Source organism: Maniola hyperantus, chromosome 21 (genome assembly GCF_902806685.2).
Source record: "Maniola hyperantus chromosome 21, iAphHyp1.2, whole genome shotgun sequence".
Classification (NCBI taxonomy): Eukaryota; Metazoa; Arthropoda; class Insecta; order Lepidoptera; family Nymphalidae; genus Maniola; species Maniola hyperantus.
Window position 1 is genome coordinate 10,899,474 of NC_048556.1, and position 16,480 is coordinate 10,915,953.

At 44.0% G+C, this 16,480-nt stretch overlaps 3 protein-coding genes across 4 annotated transcripts in view; 2 read left to right on the forward strand and 1 right to left on the reverse strand.

Moving 5' to 3' along the window:
* Positions 1-2,820, forward strand: part of LOC117992173 (kinetochore protein NDC80 homolog) — a 24,590-nt gene extending 21,770 nt beyond the window's left edge. Inside the window, exons 11-14 of the mRNA XM_034979830.2 lie at positions 1,040-1,173; positions 2,012-2,153; positions 2,241-2,455; positions 2,585-2,820. Of these exons, the coding sequence (XP_034835721.1) occupies positions 1,040-1,173; positions 2,012-2,153; positions 2,241-2,455; positions 2,585-2,729 (636 nt within the window). The 3' untranslated portion in view covers positions 2,730-2,820. The remainder of the gene's footprint in view (positions 1-1,039; positions 1,174-2,011; positions 2,154-2,240; positions 2,456-2,584) is intronic.
* An 876-nt stretch (positions 2,821-3,696) lies between these two features.
* On the reverse strand, positions 3,697-15,382 carry Noc3 (Nucleolar complex protein 3). Of its 2 annotated transcripts, XM_034980246.2 has the most exons (13): positions 15,251-15,382; positions 14,886-15,166; positions 14,195-14,421; positions 12,657-12,901; positions 11,558-11,723; positions 10,482-10,602; positions 9,897-10,110; positions 9,584-9,772; positions 8,809-8,990; positions 6,810-7,018; positions 6,052-6,230; positions 5,350-5,561; positions 3,697-3,953 (listed from the first exon to the last, which is right to left on the reverse strand). In XM_034980246.2, the coding sequence occupies exons 1-13, from the start codon at positions 15,254-15,256 to the stop codon at positions 3,758-3,760; spliced, it is 2,427 nt and encodes an 808-aa protein (XP_034836137.1). In that variant the 5' UTR covers positions 15,257-15,382; the 3' UTR covers positions 3,697-3,757. The 2 variants fall into 2 exon arrangements, with proteins under 2 accessions (XP_034836137.1, XP_034836138.2); XM_034980247.2 differs by lacking the exon at positions 3,697-3,953 and having other exon boundaries at positions 5,046-5,561; positions 14,886-15,163; positions 15,251-15,380.
* A 317-nt stretch (positions 15,383-15,699) lies between these two features.
* Positions 15,700-16,480, forward strand: part of loco (locomotion defects) — a 120,382-nt gene continuing 119,601 nt past the window's right edge. The window contains exon 1 of the mRNA XM_034980245.2: positions 15,700-16,285. Within this exon, the coding sequence (XP_034836136.1) occupies positions 15,877-16,285 (409 nt within the window). The 5' untranslated portion in view covers positions 15,700-15,876. The remainder of the gene's footprint in view (positions 16,286-16,480) is intronic.

Genomic DNA, 16,480 nt, shown 5'->3' on the forward strand with positions numbered 1-16,480 from the left:
CTTATTTATTTAAACATTTTTAGAATAGAATAGAATAGAAATCAATTTATTGGTAGATCCAACACACTATAAACACAAACACAAATATTTACAAAAAAAAAACATTCCTTAAAATCTAATTCAAACAAAATATAGGTACCTAGTGTCTAGAATGTGTCGTGCCAACGAAAAGGCCCGAACTCAGCTGAATGTTGTGGTTACACGATGTAACCACAACGCTGGTTTTCAGTTCGAGCCCAAACGAGGGAAGTCCTAGTTATTAGCAACATTATTTATTATATACTTAAAATTAAACTTAAAATAAAATAAAATAATAAAAATAGGTCAAAATTGTGTTCTTTATTTGTATGTTACTGCTATTATTGATTTATCATGTGAAACAGTTTTAGGTGTGTGGTTTTTTTAGGGGTGATGTTGTTGTTTGGACTGCCACCAACTAGCTTTTTTTATTTTTTTTATTTTATTAGATATGCCAAAGATAAATTGTAACAACATTCACAATCATTAAAAACAGGTCACAAACAATTCCAGTACTACTACAACCATCAATTAAGTCAATATTGTGTTGTGTATTAATTGCTTAACTCAATAATATGTACTTTTTTTTTAATCTATAGACTAGCCAATCCGCACATGGCCAGCGTGGTAGACTATGGGCAAAACCCTTCTCACTCTGAGAGGAGACCCGTGCTCTGTAGTGAGCCGGTAATGGGTTGATCATGATGATGATGATGACTAGCGCTTGGTTGCTATCAGACCTGTTCACAAGTGATGATGCAGCCTAAGATGGAGCGCGTTTGCCTAGAAGATGCCTATTCACTCTTGACTTGAAGTTACCCATATTAAAATTGGAGGAGAAAACTGATGCTGAAAAGGCGTTCCCATATCCTAGCGGTTCGAATTAAAAACGACGAGGCAAATCGTCGGGTGCAGACCTTGGCGATGCCTTGCGGTACGATAGTGAAAAGTTAAAGAGATTGGTATAGTCTGTGGATAGATGGCGCTGTATTGTGTTACATCGCGCTTATATGTGTTTCAGATGCTTGCGAGCAGGGAGTCGGAGCTGGCACAGTGGCAGAAGAGCACGCTGGACGCGTGCGTGGAGTACAAGCAGCTGCTCATCTGCCTCGGCGCGCAGCTGCCGGCACTCGCGCACCTCGCCGTCGACGAGAAGTGATTCATTTTGATTATAAGCATATTTCGTGGTTTGACTGTATATTATAATGTAATTATGTTGTATAGAAGCAGGCGTTACTTTGCGGAAATCCTTGATATACAATGAACCAAAAGCTTAATTTGCTATAATCCGCTGAAACAGGTCGAATCTGTATAGTGCAACATGCGACATGCACCGCCCGCCCTCCCACTGCTAAACATGCAGGGAAAAACAGCCACCAAACAAGCATTAATACGCACCACCACCACGCAGCACCACAAAAATCCCAAAACACACTCGACTTCGAGCTGATGGTATATTTTTATTTCGGCTGACGTCAAAATGACGTCATTTCGATGTTAATGAGACATGGTTCCAGCGCAATAACAATTTGCGGAACTTATACGCCATGGCAGTCTCTCTGCTGTCCCGGAGTCCTGGTCACGCTCCATGGGCTCCGTGCACCTGGCTCTGTTGAAGGTGATGCTGTAGGGCCAAAAAAAATCTGGTAGCACAGCGTGATGTACATTCTCAGAACTGAGAATGGAACACCACGCTCTGCTGCCAGATTTGTTGGGCAAATAGTTGATCACGATGATTGACCTTATAGATACAAAAGGCTCACTCTGTGAAGATGTTCAAGTAAATACACTTGTTACACAGTGCAACGTAACTTTAACAAATTCTTCACTTTCTATCGCGAGAATTGTTATCTCCTTCTATATCTCCCCTATCGCTCTCCCTGAGAGAAAGTGAGAGAGGACTCTTTCTTACTTTCTCTCCCTCTCTCTCGCGTCGTGTCGCATTACGGGTCACGTGGGACTGGCCTGGTGATACAATCCTATGTCCTGTCAGGGAGCTGATGGACGAGGAGTGCGCAGTGTTCATGGCGAGGGCTGTAGAGACGCTGCGGGAGGAGGGCGCGCGCCTCGCTGCCAAGAAGGCTGAGCTGCTGCGGAGCCGGAGCATGCTGGGCAGGAAGCGAGCTGTGCTGCTGGTGAGGAGCTCCATCTGTAGTTTAGGCTGAGCGTTGATAGATCAGTCAGCATCTGATTTATCTTAATCCTTTTGTATTATTCGACAGGAAGAAACCCGCAACAAAATCGCCGATATGAAATCGTGTATGCAACGCGAACAACAAGCGCTGGACGCGGAAAATGCCAAGGAAAGCTCGGACGCGGCCGCCTGGAGCCGCGACCAGCAGCAGACCAGCGCGCGCCTGGAGCAGCTGCGCGCCAACCGAGAGGAGCACGCCAAGGTCGCGGCAGAGCTGGCTTTCTGGGAGAAGCAGGACGCGGCGTGAGTACTGCCGAGTCAGTCTAATGGAGCCGCGAGCAGCGGCAGACCAGCTACTATGCCATCTCGACTTGTCGCTTACTATGCTAAATCTATGACTACAAGTGTGAATTATTGTTTTGTTGTTTTCAGATGGCGCGCGAAGCTGGGCGAGTTGCGCGCGTACGTGAGCGCGACGCGCGCGCGCGTGCAGCAGCGCGCTTGTGCCGTGCGCGAGAGCCGCGCCGCGCGTCTTCGCGACACACTGGCGTTGTGGCGCGACAAGCTCGACTGTTGATGTTGGGAGTGTTATGTTAGGAGTGAAAAAGAGCTCAACGTTCTGAGAGATAAGACATCCTATATTTCAAAATAAACAGCCTGATAAAGCCTCTTTGATTTTTATTTCGTTTTTGAGGTTCCGGCCGAAGGGTGCCAACGGGACCCTATTACTAAAACAATTCTGGTAGCAGAGCGTGAGAGCGTCAGTTCTGAGAATGGAAACCACGCTCTGCTACCAGAGTTGTTGGGCCATAATAGTAGGCCGGCGAGCCCGACCGTCCGTCCGTATGTAAATGTATGCCCGTATGTCCGTGGTAAATGAAAACTACCTGACTATTCATAAGTACTTGTAAAAAGTTTACATGAATAAAAAACATTCTATTCTATTCTATTCTGTCTGTCAGCGGCATGTATCTTGTGAACAGTAATAGGTAGAGAGTTGAAATTTTCACAGAATGTGTAATTAGTATTGCCGCTAAAACACAAAATTCAGAATGGCCGCTATGAAAACTCACACAGGTCGGGGGTTCGATCCTGAGCATGCAACATCGGAAACCTCGCAACTTTTCGGAATCATGTGCGTTTTAAGAAATTTATTACTCACTTTATCGGTAAAGGAAAACGTGAGAAATTAGTGATGGAAAATCGTCAGGATTCATAAGTGTTCGAGTACTTGGTTCACACCCGTAAGTAGCTTATTATAAACACTTATAAGTACACTAGCTTATGCTCGCGACTTCGTCCGCGTGGACTACACAAATTTCAAACTCCTATTTCACCCCCTTAGGGGTTGAATTTTCAAAAATCCTTTCTTAGCGGATGTCTAAGTCATAATAGTTATCTGCATGCCAAGTTTCAGTCCGATCCGTCCAGTAGTTTGAGCTGTGAGTTGATTGACTGATCAGTCACATTTTTCCTTTTAAATATTCAGATTTCCATTATTAAATTGGTTATCAATTACTTAAGGTCGGCCTAAAAATATGGAAAATAAAAACATACATTGTAAGTAGGTATCTACTCAAAATAGTTATTTATTGTACTACCCATTTATCTAACGATGTTTTCACTAAATGTCATCGTAACATTCTCCTCTATGTCGTGGCAGTGGGCCTTGAGGTGAGGCTGTGCCCACGCGTGGGCAGGCTTGGTCTTGGCGGGATGGGCGCTGGGTTTCGGCGGCGGCACTGGTGGTTTGAACGACATCTGGGATCCGTCGTATTGAGAGAATATTTGCATTGGCGTTCTGAAATATTAAATGTTTTAAATATTATTTTTTTAAAAAAATTGAGCATTATTGGCTAAACTACCAAGACATGGCAAATGGCCGGTCAGTTTCTGTTCTTTTTTGAACAATCTGTAGTTCAATGTCCTTGGGCGCATTTAACGAATCTAACATCTAAAGTGGGATCTCATTTGATTTTCTTGGATCTTCAATTTTTACCCTTCTGTTAAATATGAATTTGATACCTTTCACTTTTTAGGGTTCCGTACCTCAAAAGGAAAAATGGAACCCTTATAGGATCACTTTGTTGTCTGTCTGTCTGTCTGTTCGTCTGTCTGTCAAGAAACCTACAGGGTACTTCCCGTTGACCTAGAATCATGAAATTTGGCAGGTAGGTAGATCTTATAGCTGACATTTGGGGAAAAATCTGAAAACCGTGAATTTAGGGTTAGATCACACAAAAAAAATTAAATTGTGGTCATGAACTAATAATTAGTATTTTCAACTTTCGAAGTGAGTGACTATATCAAGTGGGGTATCATATAAAAGGTCTTCACCTGTACATTCTAAAACACATTTTTATTTATTTTTATGCATCATAGTTTTTGAATTATCGTGCAAAATGTCGAAAAAATACGACTGTAGTACGGAACCCTCGTTGCGCGAGCCTGACATAGAACATGTTCAATAGCATCTTATTTTTCCTAGATTTTACACTTCCCCCTAACTTTGTCACTTGATTTTTTCAGTTCTTCTATAATAGCCTCTACTGGTGTAGTATGATGGAGGTCCTACACGCTCGCGGCGTGCGCGTTGCAGTGCTCCGGAGACGGCAGCGTGGGGTCCCAGCGACCCGAGCCCGCTAAGTACTCACAGCTTATTGAGTTCCTGTGGCCAGCTGCCTCTCGCCAGCAGCGCCGTCGCAGCACTGCGGACAGTGGGGTGGTAGTGGCTCCGCAACGCGCACGCCTCGTACGCGCTGGCGGCGTGCGCGTTGCAGTGCTCCGGAGACGGCAGCGTGGGGTCCCAGCGACCCGAGCCCGCTAAGTACTCACAGCTTATTGAGTTCCTGTGGCCAGCTGCCTCTCGCCAGCAGCGCCGTCGCAGCACTGCGGACAGTGGGGTGGTAGTGGCTCCGCAACGCGCACGCCTCGTACGCGCTGGCGGCGTGCGCGTTGCAGTGCTCCGGAGACGGCAGCGTGGGGTCCCAGCGACCCGAGCCCGCTAAGTACTCACAGCTTATTGAGTTCCTGTGGCCAGCTGCCTCTCGCCAGCAGCGCCGTCGCAGCACTGCGGACAGTGGGGTGGTAGTGGCTCCGCAACGCGCACGCCTCGTACGCGCTGGCGGCGTGCGCGTTGCAGTGCTCCGGAGACGGCAGCGTGGGGTCCCAGCGACCCGAGCCCGCTAAGTACTCACAGCTTATTGAGTTCCTGTGGCCAGCTGCCTCTCGCCAGCAGCGCCGTCGCAGCACTGCGGACAGTGGGGTGGTAGTGGCTCCGCAACGCGCACGCCTCGTACGCGCTGGCGGCGTGCGCGTTGCAGTGCTCCGGAGACGGCAGCGTGGGGTCGAAACGACCCGAACCCACTGTCTCATCCGTTTCGAACAGTGATAAGACTGCTTTGCTTTGCTGGAAGAAAAATAATTGAGTGTGAACGAATATTGAAACGTCTCTTGACGCTTGCGTACAAAAATTGTCAGCCATCTTGAATTTCAAATAGAATAGAATAGAATAGAATGATTTTTTTATTCATGTAAACTTTTTAAAAGTGCTTATGAATAGTCAGGTAGTTTTAATTTACCACTGGTTCGGAATGCCGTTCCTACCGAGAAGAACCAGCAAGAAACTCGGCGGTTGCTCTTTTTAATTTTTCAATTTACAATGTTATTATACCGTACTATACAAAATTTACCGTACAAAACAGATGTCATTTTGATAATTAGCACCCTGAAACTCTTAAAATCTTATCAGTAATCATCAGTACTATCACCTGTCTTCGTTTTTACTAGCGTTCTGGTTACATATTGTATACCCAATACCCATATCAAGCGGCTTTTTGCAATGGTGTAAAGCACCCACTTAGATTTCATATATCGCCTCTACGGTTGCTAGTCCTTACTTGCGTCAAGTGGTGCAGCAGCGCGAGCGCAGCCAGCGCGCCGTTGTGCTGCAACTGCAGCGCGACAGTCACAAGGCGCTTGCTGAAGGCGCGCAGCACGGCCGGGGACACGCGGCGCGCGCGTCCGCAGAGCGCCCATATCGCCTCTACGATAATTGACGCATCGCCGTGTGTTGCGCCTGGGACGAAACAAGTGCCATTTTTTTAATCATCATCATCATCACTGAGAACTGGTCCCCTGTCATAATGAGAAGGGTTTAGAGACAGTACGCCACACTGGCCCAGTGCGGACTGGCAGACTTCACATACCTTTGCGTATATTACAGAGAACTCTCAAGAATGCAGGTTTCCTAACGATGTTTTCCATCACCGTTGATGGATGTGCACTCTGAAAAGTTAGAAGTGCATGCCCGAAATCGAACTCCCGACTTCCCGGTCAGGAGGGGAACGGGCTTAACCGGGCTATCAGGGCTTTTATTTTATTTTTGAAAATTTTATTTAAAAAGATTTGAGTAGTTGCCTCCATTATCAGTAATAAGTTGTAAAGGTAGACCTCTTCTCGAGTTAGCTCGAATGTATGGAGGAATGAAAGTAGGCCACCATAAAACAATAGTGAATAGGCATCTTCTAGATAAACGCTCCCATTATGGCCACATCATCACTATCCATCAGGTGTGATTGTGGTCAAGCGTGTGCCTATAGTGAATAAAAACATATCTACTTATTTAAATATAGCTCTCTAGTTCCTATATCGTTACCTGCATGAACGTGCAGCGTGTTAGCGTAGAGATGGTTGTGGAAGTGTACGGGGTCCACGCTGAGCACGTCGCCCGCTCCGGAGAGCACGGCGAGCACGGTGCGCACGCACAGCAGCCGCTCCCGGTGGCCGATCAGCTCGTCCTTGAGGAGGCGCGACAGGATGGCCACCAGGTCGGAGTAGTACTCCAAGTTGATTACGTGCGTGAATCTGCAGCAATGGAGAACACCGGTGTGTTACGTTATGGACCCGCTTCATGCTTGTGGCAAACAACATACAGCAAGCATGTTCAAACATCACAGAGTACTTTTTAAATACAGTGTTTGGCTATGGTTTGGCTTGCAACCAATCGGATCGAACAAGCGTTGGCAAGCATACGCAAACACATGTTTTTTGTTGTTTGCCACAAGCATGAATCGCGTCCATTGGCATTAATACGTACACTCAAGAGCGAGAGACGTGATGTATGAAAAACGCGAGTCAACATTTAGTATTACGTTTTTTCCCTGACATAACGCACAACTGAGTAGGTTCCTGTGATAGTAAAGCGGTGCGGGAGGAGTGTGATGACTGACGACAGTCACCCTTCCGCACCGCTCAACTACCGCACGAGCCTCGTCAGTTATGCGATATACCTGTAGGCTCGCCGCCATTTAATTGTAAACACTTTGCTCATTGAACATCACGTCATCGCCCCACCGTCAATGTGAGATTATAAAAGGGGATGCGCAGTGTGTCACGAGACATTATTCGTTTGGCTTCGGCCAGAGGCGCTTCTCAGTGGATACTATGTGTGTCGTACTGTAGGTTTTATTATTATCATTGTCGTTGTGACCTAATGTGGTTTCAGTTGTTTGAGGTTATACTACTAGGTTGTGAAAGGTTGCTGTGAGTGTGTTTTGGCGATCTAGACAGGTTGTTTATCGGGTGAGTACTTTTGTATCGTTCTAATTTGTATTAGACAAACGTGATTGTTGTAGTAGATGTTAATTGAACTAGTTGTGGTGTGCTAGGTTAGCTGGTTGGTCTGGGACCGGTATGGGGACATGGTGGAGCCGGTCGCTAGGTAGGGTTAGGTTTACCTACGTTACGTTACGCTAGTGGTTTTCACGTGTGATAAGTGAGTATTACAATGATTGTAATTGAAATTACTACCTTCTGATGTCGGCCATCCCCTTTTGTTCTCCGACATACCTATAAAGTTATGGCGCAAACTGAAAACCAGCGCCGAGCATTGTGAACAGTGCTCGGCTATGCTGAATTTGCGACCTTTTGTTTATTGTTAGTTTTTAGTTTAGATAGTATATTAGATATAACATTGTACATACTAGTTACTAGCAATAATGTAAACAATAAAGCATATTTATTATTATTATAATTAATATTTTTCACAAACTAAATATGTACATTTGAAATTATTATTAAGTAAAGTCGCGTGGTGCGTTAACGCTTGTCACATGGCGTAGTACTGCATAAACGCTGTTATACTTGGTCATATGTTTGAGTTAACGGCACGCGCCGCGCAACGCGCTGCGTCTCCATAAAAGAGCCCTTAGCCACTAGGCTGTCACTGATCGGCATTCCTTCAGCTGGTTTATGGGAGTACCTACCATATTATATTACATACTTACGGAATACCTACGCTCGCCGTTCCTGCAATATCCCGCTGCCGTCGAATACCATCAAGTACCTTACCGTACCCGCAATTTCACCTCAGGTTTACCGGGGAAAGAAGAAAATCAACAAACAACACAGGAAGGAAAATACTTTATTTAATGGACAAGAGCGGTGGAAGAAATGAAACATTCATCTACAAAGACCTAGCTACGTGCACGCACGTTTTCGTACGAAACGTGCGTGCACGTAGCTAGGTCTTTGGTATTCGACGGCAGCGGGATATTGCAGGAACGGCGAGCGTAGGTATTCCGTAAGTATGTAATATAATATGGTAGGTACTCCCATAGGTTCATTATTATTTAGATTTATTTCGAAGTACTAACTTGGCGAGTCCGTTGAGCGCGGCGCCCAGCAGCCTGGAGCGCGGCGCAGTCTTCAGCAGGCGGAAGTAGATGTGGAACACCGTCTTGGTCACCTCCGTGAGCTGTTTCTTGCGCGACGCCTCGTTCTCTTGCGCCTCAGTCTCTAACAACTCGCGTTCTACTTCTTTCAACTTCTTTGCGCGCTGTTAAAAGGAAATATTATGTGTGACACGCGGTAGAAGTGAAACCTTCAAACAACTAAACTGTGGGAGAATGAGACGAATGCAGAGTTTCAGGAATAGGACAATTTCTAGGGTCACTCACCTTTTTCTCTTTTTGGAGAGGTTGACGACCTTCTTCTCGTGTTTCTCCTCCTGTCGTCCCTTGTGATGTCCAGTTCCACGTCCTGGATCCTGAGAGAGAGCAGGCAGTCCAGGGTGGCTAGGGGAGAGCTCCTTACATCTACTCACCTTCTTCTCTTTCTTGGAGAGATTGACGATCCTCTTTTTGTGTTTCTCCTCCTGTCGTTTCTTGTGCTGTATGTCCGCTTGCTTGTCCAGGTCCACGTCCTGGATCCTGAGAGAGAGCAGGCAGTCCAGGGTGGCTAGGGGAGAGCTCCTTACATCTACTCACCTTCTTCTCTTTCTTGGAGAGATTGACGATTCTCTTTTTGTGTTTCTCCTCCTATCGTTTCTTGTGCTGTATGTCCGCTTGCTTGTCCAGGTCCACGTCCTGGATCCTGAGAGAGAGCAGGCAGTCCAGGGTGGCTAGGGGAGAGCTCCTCAGATCTACTCACCTTCTTCTCTTTCTTGGAGAGATTGACGATCCTCTTTTTGTGTTTCTCCTCCTGTCGTTTCTTGTGCTGTATGTCCGCCTGCTTGTCCAGGTCCACGTCCTGGATCCTGAGAGAGAGCAGGCAGTCCAGGGCAGCTGGGTCGAGGCGCTCCCCACGACGCTTCACCAGTTGGTTGATTAGTCGCACAATCTATACGGATTAACAACAGTTCATAGAAATTATCCAAGATGTCGGGTTATTTTTGGTGTCGAAACCTGTCACATGGATAATCACATGCACATTTTGATAGGTTTTTACATAGAAAGTAACTTACGGTAAGAGTAATTTCACCCTTTTTGTCGTCGGCAAAGACTTGCTCACAGCTGTCGGTGACCACTTGCCGCGCCGCCTGCTCTCTGCTGTCCAGGAAAGGGATGACGCTCTGCGCGATGTTGGTTGCGTAGTTGAAGTTTGGTCGCGCGACCAGGAGGCCGGCCATGCATTTGATGGATACTAGTGCTAGACTTTTTGTTGGCTCGTCTAATTTTCTACAACAAAAAAGGAAGTGTTTTTAATTTTTGCAAATGAACTGTAACCTAGCGGTCTAAAGGCGCTCCGGGCGCGATACCCAGGGGGACGCAGGTTCAAATCCTGCCTGTTCCACAATTTAAGTGTCTAGACTCCAGAGGGCCACAAGCGTAAGTAAGGGCTGGTTAAATAGGTATTTTAAAATCATTAATAAGTACAGCACCTGGCTGGCAGGAAAGATTGCACAACGACAGAGACAACGCTCTATAAAACTGGTATCTCTTTCTAAAGTAAAATGTCTTTTCTGCCGGGTACTGTATTTTGAGTAATTGAAAAAAATACTGCAGACTTTTTCAACAACAAATGTAAAAGGCAGATAAAAGTGAAATACCTGTTATCCCCCTTTTTCCTTCTGAGAACATTAGCAGCCTTTTCCAACCTCTGTAGGTATCTCTTGTAGAATTCCAATAGCTCCTTTTCATACTTGTACATTGCTAAAGTGTCTTTCTTCACTGAAAATGTATACAAAAAACGGTCAAATGCGAGTCGGACTCGCACACGAAGGGTTCCATTGTAGTCCATACCATCATACAAGAAATACTTTTTCTAGTGATGTAACCATAAATTCACGGTTTTCGGATTTTTCCCTTTACTTGTGCTGTAAGACATTGCTACCTGTCAAACTTCATGATTCTTGCTCAACGGGAAGTACCCTATAGGTTATGATTACCTCGAATTGACAGACACGACTGACAGTCCTATAAGGAATCCTTATAGGATTTGAATTTTGTATCTACTTAACTTTTGGTGGTAGGTGCATCCGACTATTCGTAAGTACTTGTAAAAGTTTATTCGAATAAAAAATATTTTTATTTTATTTTATTTTATTTTTAAATAATTTTAAATATCAAAAATTGCGGACCAGCAGGATTCGAACCCGTCCGACGACCGACAGGGATCGCGCCCGACGCTCTGACCCTCAGTAGTATGTTCACTCAGTACTTTTTGATATGTATTTAAAATGGTTGAGAATTTTCCTTGAAGTGTAGCTAAAACACTATAAAATTTATAAAATATCATCATCATGATCAACCCATCGCCGGCTCACTACAAAGCACGGGTCTCCTCTCAGAGTGAGGAGGGTTTTGGCCATAATCTACCACGCTGGCCATGTGCGGATTGGTAGACTTCACACACCACTGAGAACATTATGGAGAACTCTTAGGCATGCAGGTTTCCTCACGATGTTTTCCTTCACTGTTAAATCGAGTGATATTTAATTTCTTAAAACGCACGTCATAATTCCGAAAGGAGGTGCGTGCCCAGGATCGAACCCCCGACCTCCGACTAGAAGGCGGCCATCCTAACCACTAGGCTATCACAGCTTATAAAATATACTTCATTTTTATCTAGTTTTCTTAGTAAATAAACAGACAAGGGGGCTCCATTATGTATCGTATGTCTTACGTTTAATATCTGCGTAGTCTTGATGCCGTATCTTATAGTCAGGCAGTATGTCTCGGAATACCTCTGCTGCAGACACTGTGGCCAGCTTCCGTACGGACAGCAGGTTCAGGGCTCCGTCCTTCAAGCGCTCCTCCATCAGGTACAGGATTGGGAATAGGTTCTTTAGCTGGAAAGGAAATCCTACATATAAAAGGAAAAGGTGACTAACTGATCTATTAACGCACAGCTCAAACTACTGGACGGATCGGGCTGAAATTTGGCATGCAGATAGCTGTTGACGCTAGCTATAAGTCCAGCAAATTGCTATTGCGCTGGAACCATATCTCATTAACTTCAGACTAGTGCTGACGTCACTAAAATGGTGGCCACGCGCTTTAGCAATTTGCGGGACTTATATAGGCATCCGCTAAGAAAATATTTTTGAAAATTCAATCCCTAATGGGTTGAAATAGGGATTTGAAATTTGTGTAGTCCAAGCAGACGAAGTCGCGAGCATAAGCTAGTCTTACATAATATAAAGGTTGATCTACATCTACCAGTATTTAGCGTGGCTGACACAGCAAAAGCGTTAGTTAGCAGCAAAAATTAGTATTCATATCTGTAGAAATCCGTACTCCTAAATATGAAAGTGGGTCTGTCTGTCTGCAAGCTCTTCACAGCCCATCTGTATAACCGATTTAAAAAAAATTTGGTACAGCGTTACTCTATATCCCAGGGAGAGACGTAGGCTACTTTTTATCCTGGAAAATCACAGTTCATCACAATCAGAGTTTTCACAGGATTATTAAAAACCTGAATCCGTCGCATCCTGAAATCGTGAGCATCATCTAGTATATATCATATATTAATAATGAACCTCATTGGTTTCCATCAATGGACAAATTTTAAAAGCTTGAAAAATGTTGACCTAGAAGTATTTACCTTTCAACCATCCACAATTATTGCCCAATGCTGCCTAAATAAATTTTCACTTTAACAAACAATTCACCCCTTCCAGGTTAGCCCCCCATTCATCTTAGACTGCATCATCACTTACCACCAGGTGAGATTTAAGTCAAGGGCTAACTTGTATCTGAATAAATAAAAATAAACATTTTACCTTTTTCTCAGGGCTCTCTAACAAAGAAGAGCAGAGAGCACCAATCCTAAGTTTATCGTGCCTCAGCTTGTCCCGCCTAGCGGCTAACAGCTCCACTGTTGTGACCTCATCGTCACCTTCAGCCGGTTGTGAAGTGTCTTCACTAACTTCCATGCCAGAGTCTGAGCCGGAGTCACTAGTTTTTTCATCAGTTTTTTCTGCTTGTTTTTGCACATGATTGTCATTTTCGTGTTCTGATTCGGACTCTAGAAAACAAAAAACAAATCTCTAAATATATAAAAGGATTGACTGACTGACCGATCTATCAACGCGCAGCTCAAACTACTGGACGGATCAGGCTAAAATCTGGCTTGCAGATAGCTACTATGATGTAAGCATCCCGAAAATTGCTAATGCGCGTGACCACCATTTTAGTGACGTCAGCACTAGACTGAAGTTTCGAGCTGATGGTATATTTTGACTTAAATATACGTCAAATGACGTGAAAATGACGTCATTTCGATATTAATGAGACATGGTTCTAACGCAATAGCAATTTGTGGGAATTATACTGAAGATGAACATTATTACTACTTTAGAACTATTTTCATTTGGTGAAATTACTTTTAGGATTCTGTACCTCAAAAGAAAAGAAGAAAGTAAGGTATACATATAAAGCAGTATACATATAAAGGGTTACATTTAAAGCCTTTTTACATGTGAAATTGTTTATCTCTAACAGGTACAAGGTACAAGTTTCAAGGAAGCCACAGTTGCCGTCACAAATACAAATCGGACATAACATCTTGGAGAGAGTTGACAAATACAAATATCTTGGGTCATGGCTAACAGACTCGTGGAAAAGTGACACTGACATCCGGGTTCGCATTGAAATTGCTCGCACATCATTTATGAAGATGAAGAAAGTTCTTTGTGGTCGCCAACTTTCTCTAAAACTCCGTATCAGACTCCTGCAATGCTACATTTGGCCCGTAGTTCTATATGGTTGCGAGGCATGGACCCTAGTGGAGGACTTACGGAAAAAGATCGAAGCCTTCGAAATGTGGACGTATCGCAGGATGCTCCGCGAAGGCGGAGGATAAGCTGGACGGCTAAAGTATCCAACGCTGAGGTTCTTGCCCGGATGCAGAAAAAGACCGAGTTAGTTAAAACCATCAAGCAGCGTAAGATCTCGTACCTGGGCCATATTTTGCGACACAATAGGTACCGCCTGCTGCAGACAATCATGATGGGTAAAATAGCTGGGAAAAGAGGGGTGGGAAGAAGAAAGAAGTCATGGCTACGTAACATCAGGGAGTGGACTGGCATTAAAACAGTCGGAGAACTATTCCGCCTAGCCATGGACAGGGAGAAGTTTAAAAAACTGACTGCTGACCTTCAGTAATGGAGAGGCACTAGAAGAAGAAGAACAGGTACAAAATAAAGGCAGGTGATTCATTGAATATATAGAAAGTGTCATAACGGTGGTCTGTGTGAAAGAAATATTCTTGAGTTACAGCCAACTGCTAAAATTATGATTTGCAACATGAATACTTTACCATCGCATTCTTCTGCTCTCTCCATCACACCATCCTTAGTCTTGATAGGCAGTAGAGGCCTCATCTTCTTCTTTGGTCTCTCAGACAGCTCTTTCTCATATTTCTCCTCTACCTCACTGTCATCCGTGTCACTCTCCGCCCCACTGTCACTGTCACTCATGTTTGTATCGGCCATCCTGATTGGTTTAGGAAGTTTCTCTTTGTTGCGTTTGCGTTTTGAACCACGTCTGAAAGTATTTCTTTTAAATTAGAATACGGTATTTTACACCAAGCAAGAAAAATCTAAAAACATATAAACAAGATAGTATTAGCAATAAAAATTGGAAAATGTTAATTTCAGTTTATAAAATTACATAATGAATTTCATCATTCATTTTAAAGATCTCTTTCTTTTAGCTGTTCTACAAATATTCGAAACACGTGATACCGTAGCTGCCATGTTAATTCAGACTGTGAGGTCACAAGGATTGAAATTGCAATGTATTTATGTATAGGTATGTATTGTGTATGTATGTACATTACTTTCTGCCATGTAATGTCATTGTGAATGAAAACATTGTGACCAAACCTGCATGCCTGAGAGTTCTCTAATGTGCCTAAACCTTCACATTCTGAGAGTAGACCCGTGCTCAGTAGTGGGCCGGCGATGGATCGATTATCATGATGACGTAGCTAGCTTTGTGATACCCACTTGTTCTCCTGTTCATTCTCTGGAATGTTAGACAGCAACTGTGGCTGCTTGGCGAGTCTGTTGGCTATGTATTGCTGCTCTTCTTCGTCCAGCATATCAGCCCATTCGTTACTCGAGGACTCGCTTTCACTGCTATATTCCGGTTGAGTCTGCACTGGCTCCTTCTGCTTTTGAATCTTCTGTCTGTGACGTTGTAGCTTCAGTTTACCTTGTTTCTTCATCTTATTAGTCGTCTGGTTGTTCCTTTTCGCCCTGCTAATCTTCAATTTACCTTTTTTCTGCTAAAATACATGTTCAAAAAGGTTATAGGATAGTTTGTATTTGAAGCAATAAACGGAAAGTGGAGTTATAGTTGTGTGACTTACCGCCATTTTATTGAGTTTATTAAAACTTTTCGCGTAAAATTTATATAATTTATGGAATTAAAAACGAATAAATTATTGCAGTAAATTACGTGCAGCGTGCTTCTGACATTTCCCAAAACAACAATATTTTTGACAAATGGAAATGACAAATTAGGTAGCAAAAAAAAGTCAGTTTTTGACTGCTACGTATCGTAATACGCAGTCTCATACTTAGCCAGTTATATAAAAATTATTTTTAAATATTGATTTCGAAGAAGAATCCATGAATAATTTATGAGACTTTAACATTTAGATATAGAACTTTAACATATTCTTAATTACGAGTTATGTATTACAAAAAAGCATGGACATGAATTATTGTAATTTGTCAATGATTATTGCGTAGAACGAAAAAAACAAGTTTTGTTGTGGTGACTCCGTTTTTGAACGCACTGACAAACTTTCTAAACGTCATGTCAGTTGAGAAGACCTCGAAACTTTCTTGCGCTTTTAAATTCTTGTTTTTCTAGTTTTCCTGACTTTGAATAATCGTTTAGCGTAGCTAGTTCCTTAATAGACATGGTGTTTAAGTGAAAAAATGGGTGGGCGGTGTCGCTTAGTGCTGTTTTATTAGCGAAAAAGTTGGTATGATGGTGCCTCAACAACAGAGGCGGAGACGTCGCAGGGCAGCTTTATCTAGGACTGCGGAGCGGCGTGTGGTGGTTGTAAGGGGCGCTGGTGGGTTTGGGTTCACTATAGCGGGGCAAAGGCCCTGTGTTGTGTCTGCTGTGGCTGCGAATGGGCCGGCGGAGCGGGCTGGATTACGCGCTGGAGACGCGCTGTTAGCTGTCGATGGAGCGAGTGTGGCTAGGGCTCCACACGCCTCAGTGGCGCGGCTAGTCGCATCAGCCCCTGGGCCAATAGCGTTGAGCGTAGCGCCTAGGGAATCTCCACCGACCGACACGGAAGACACAGAGCCTGAAGAGAGAGCTAGGACGCGCAGGAGATACCCACCGCCTCGTCGGAGGCCCCAGCCGGCTATGCTGCATCATCCCGGTAACTGTATATTTATAGAAAATATGAATGATGGGAATTTAAGAATGCTTTTATTCAAAACAAATATTTTCTTTGTGTAGTGAAAGAACTACTGCCTATACTTATTAATTCATATATTATTCTTATTGAGATATTGATGTAAGCCTGGAAAGAAGGAATTAGGCTTACTGCTTAGGTAAAAAGGCTGACTGATAA

Bases quoted from the DNA above. Each gene is read 5' to 3' on its own strand.
- Noc3 (XM_034980246.2), bottom strand. The intron at 11,724-12,656 runs GTAAAATGTTTA...TTTCCTTTCCAG, and splicing joins TAGAGAGCCCTGAGAAAAAG to CTAAAGAACCTATTCCCAAT. The intron at 5,562-6,051 runs GTAAGGACTAGC...TTTTTCTTCCAG, and splicing joins TGCTGCACCACTTGACGCAA to CAAAGCAAAGCAGTCTTATC.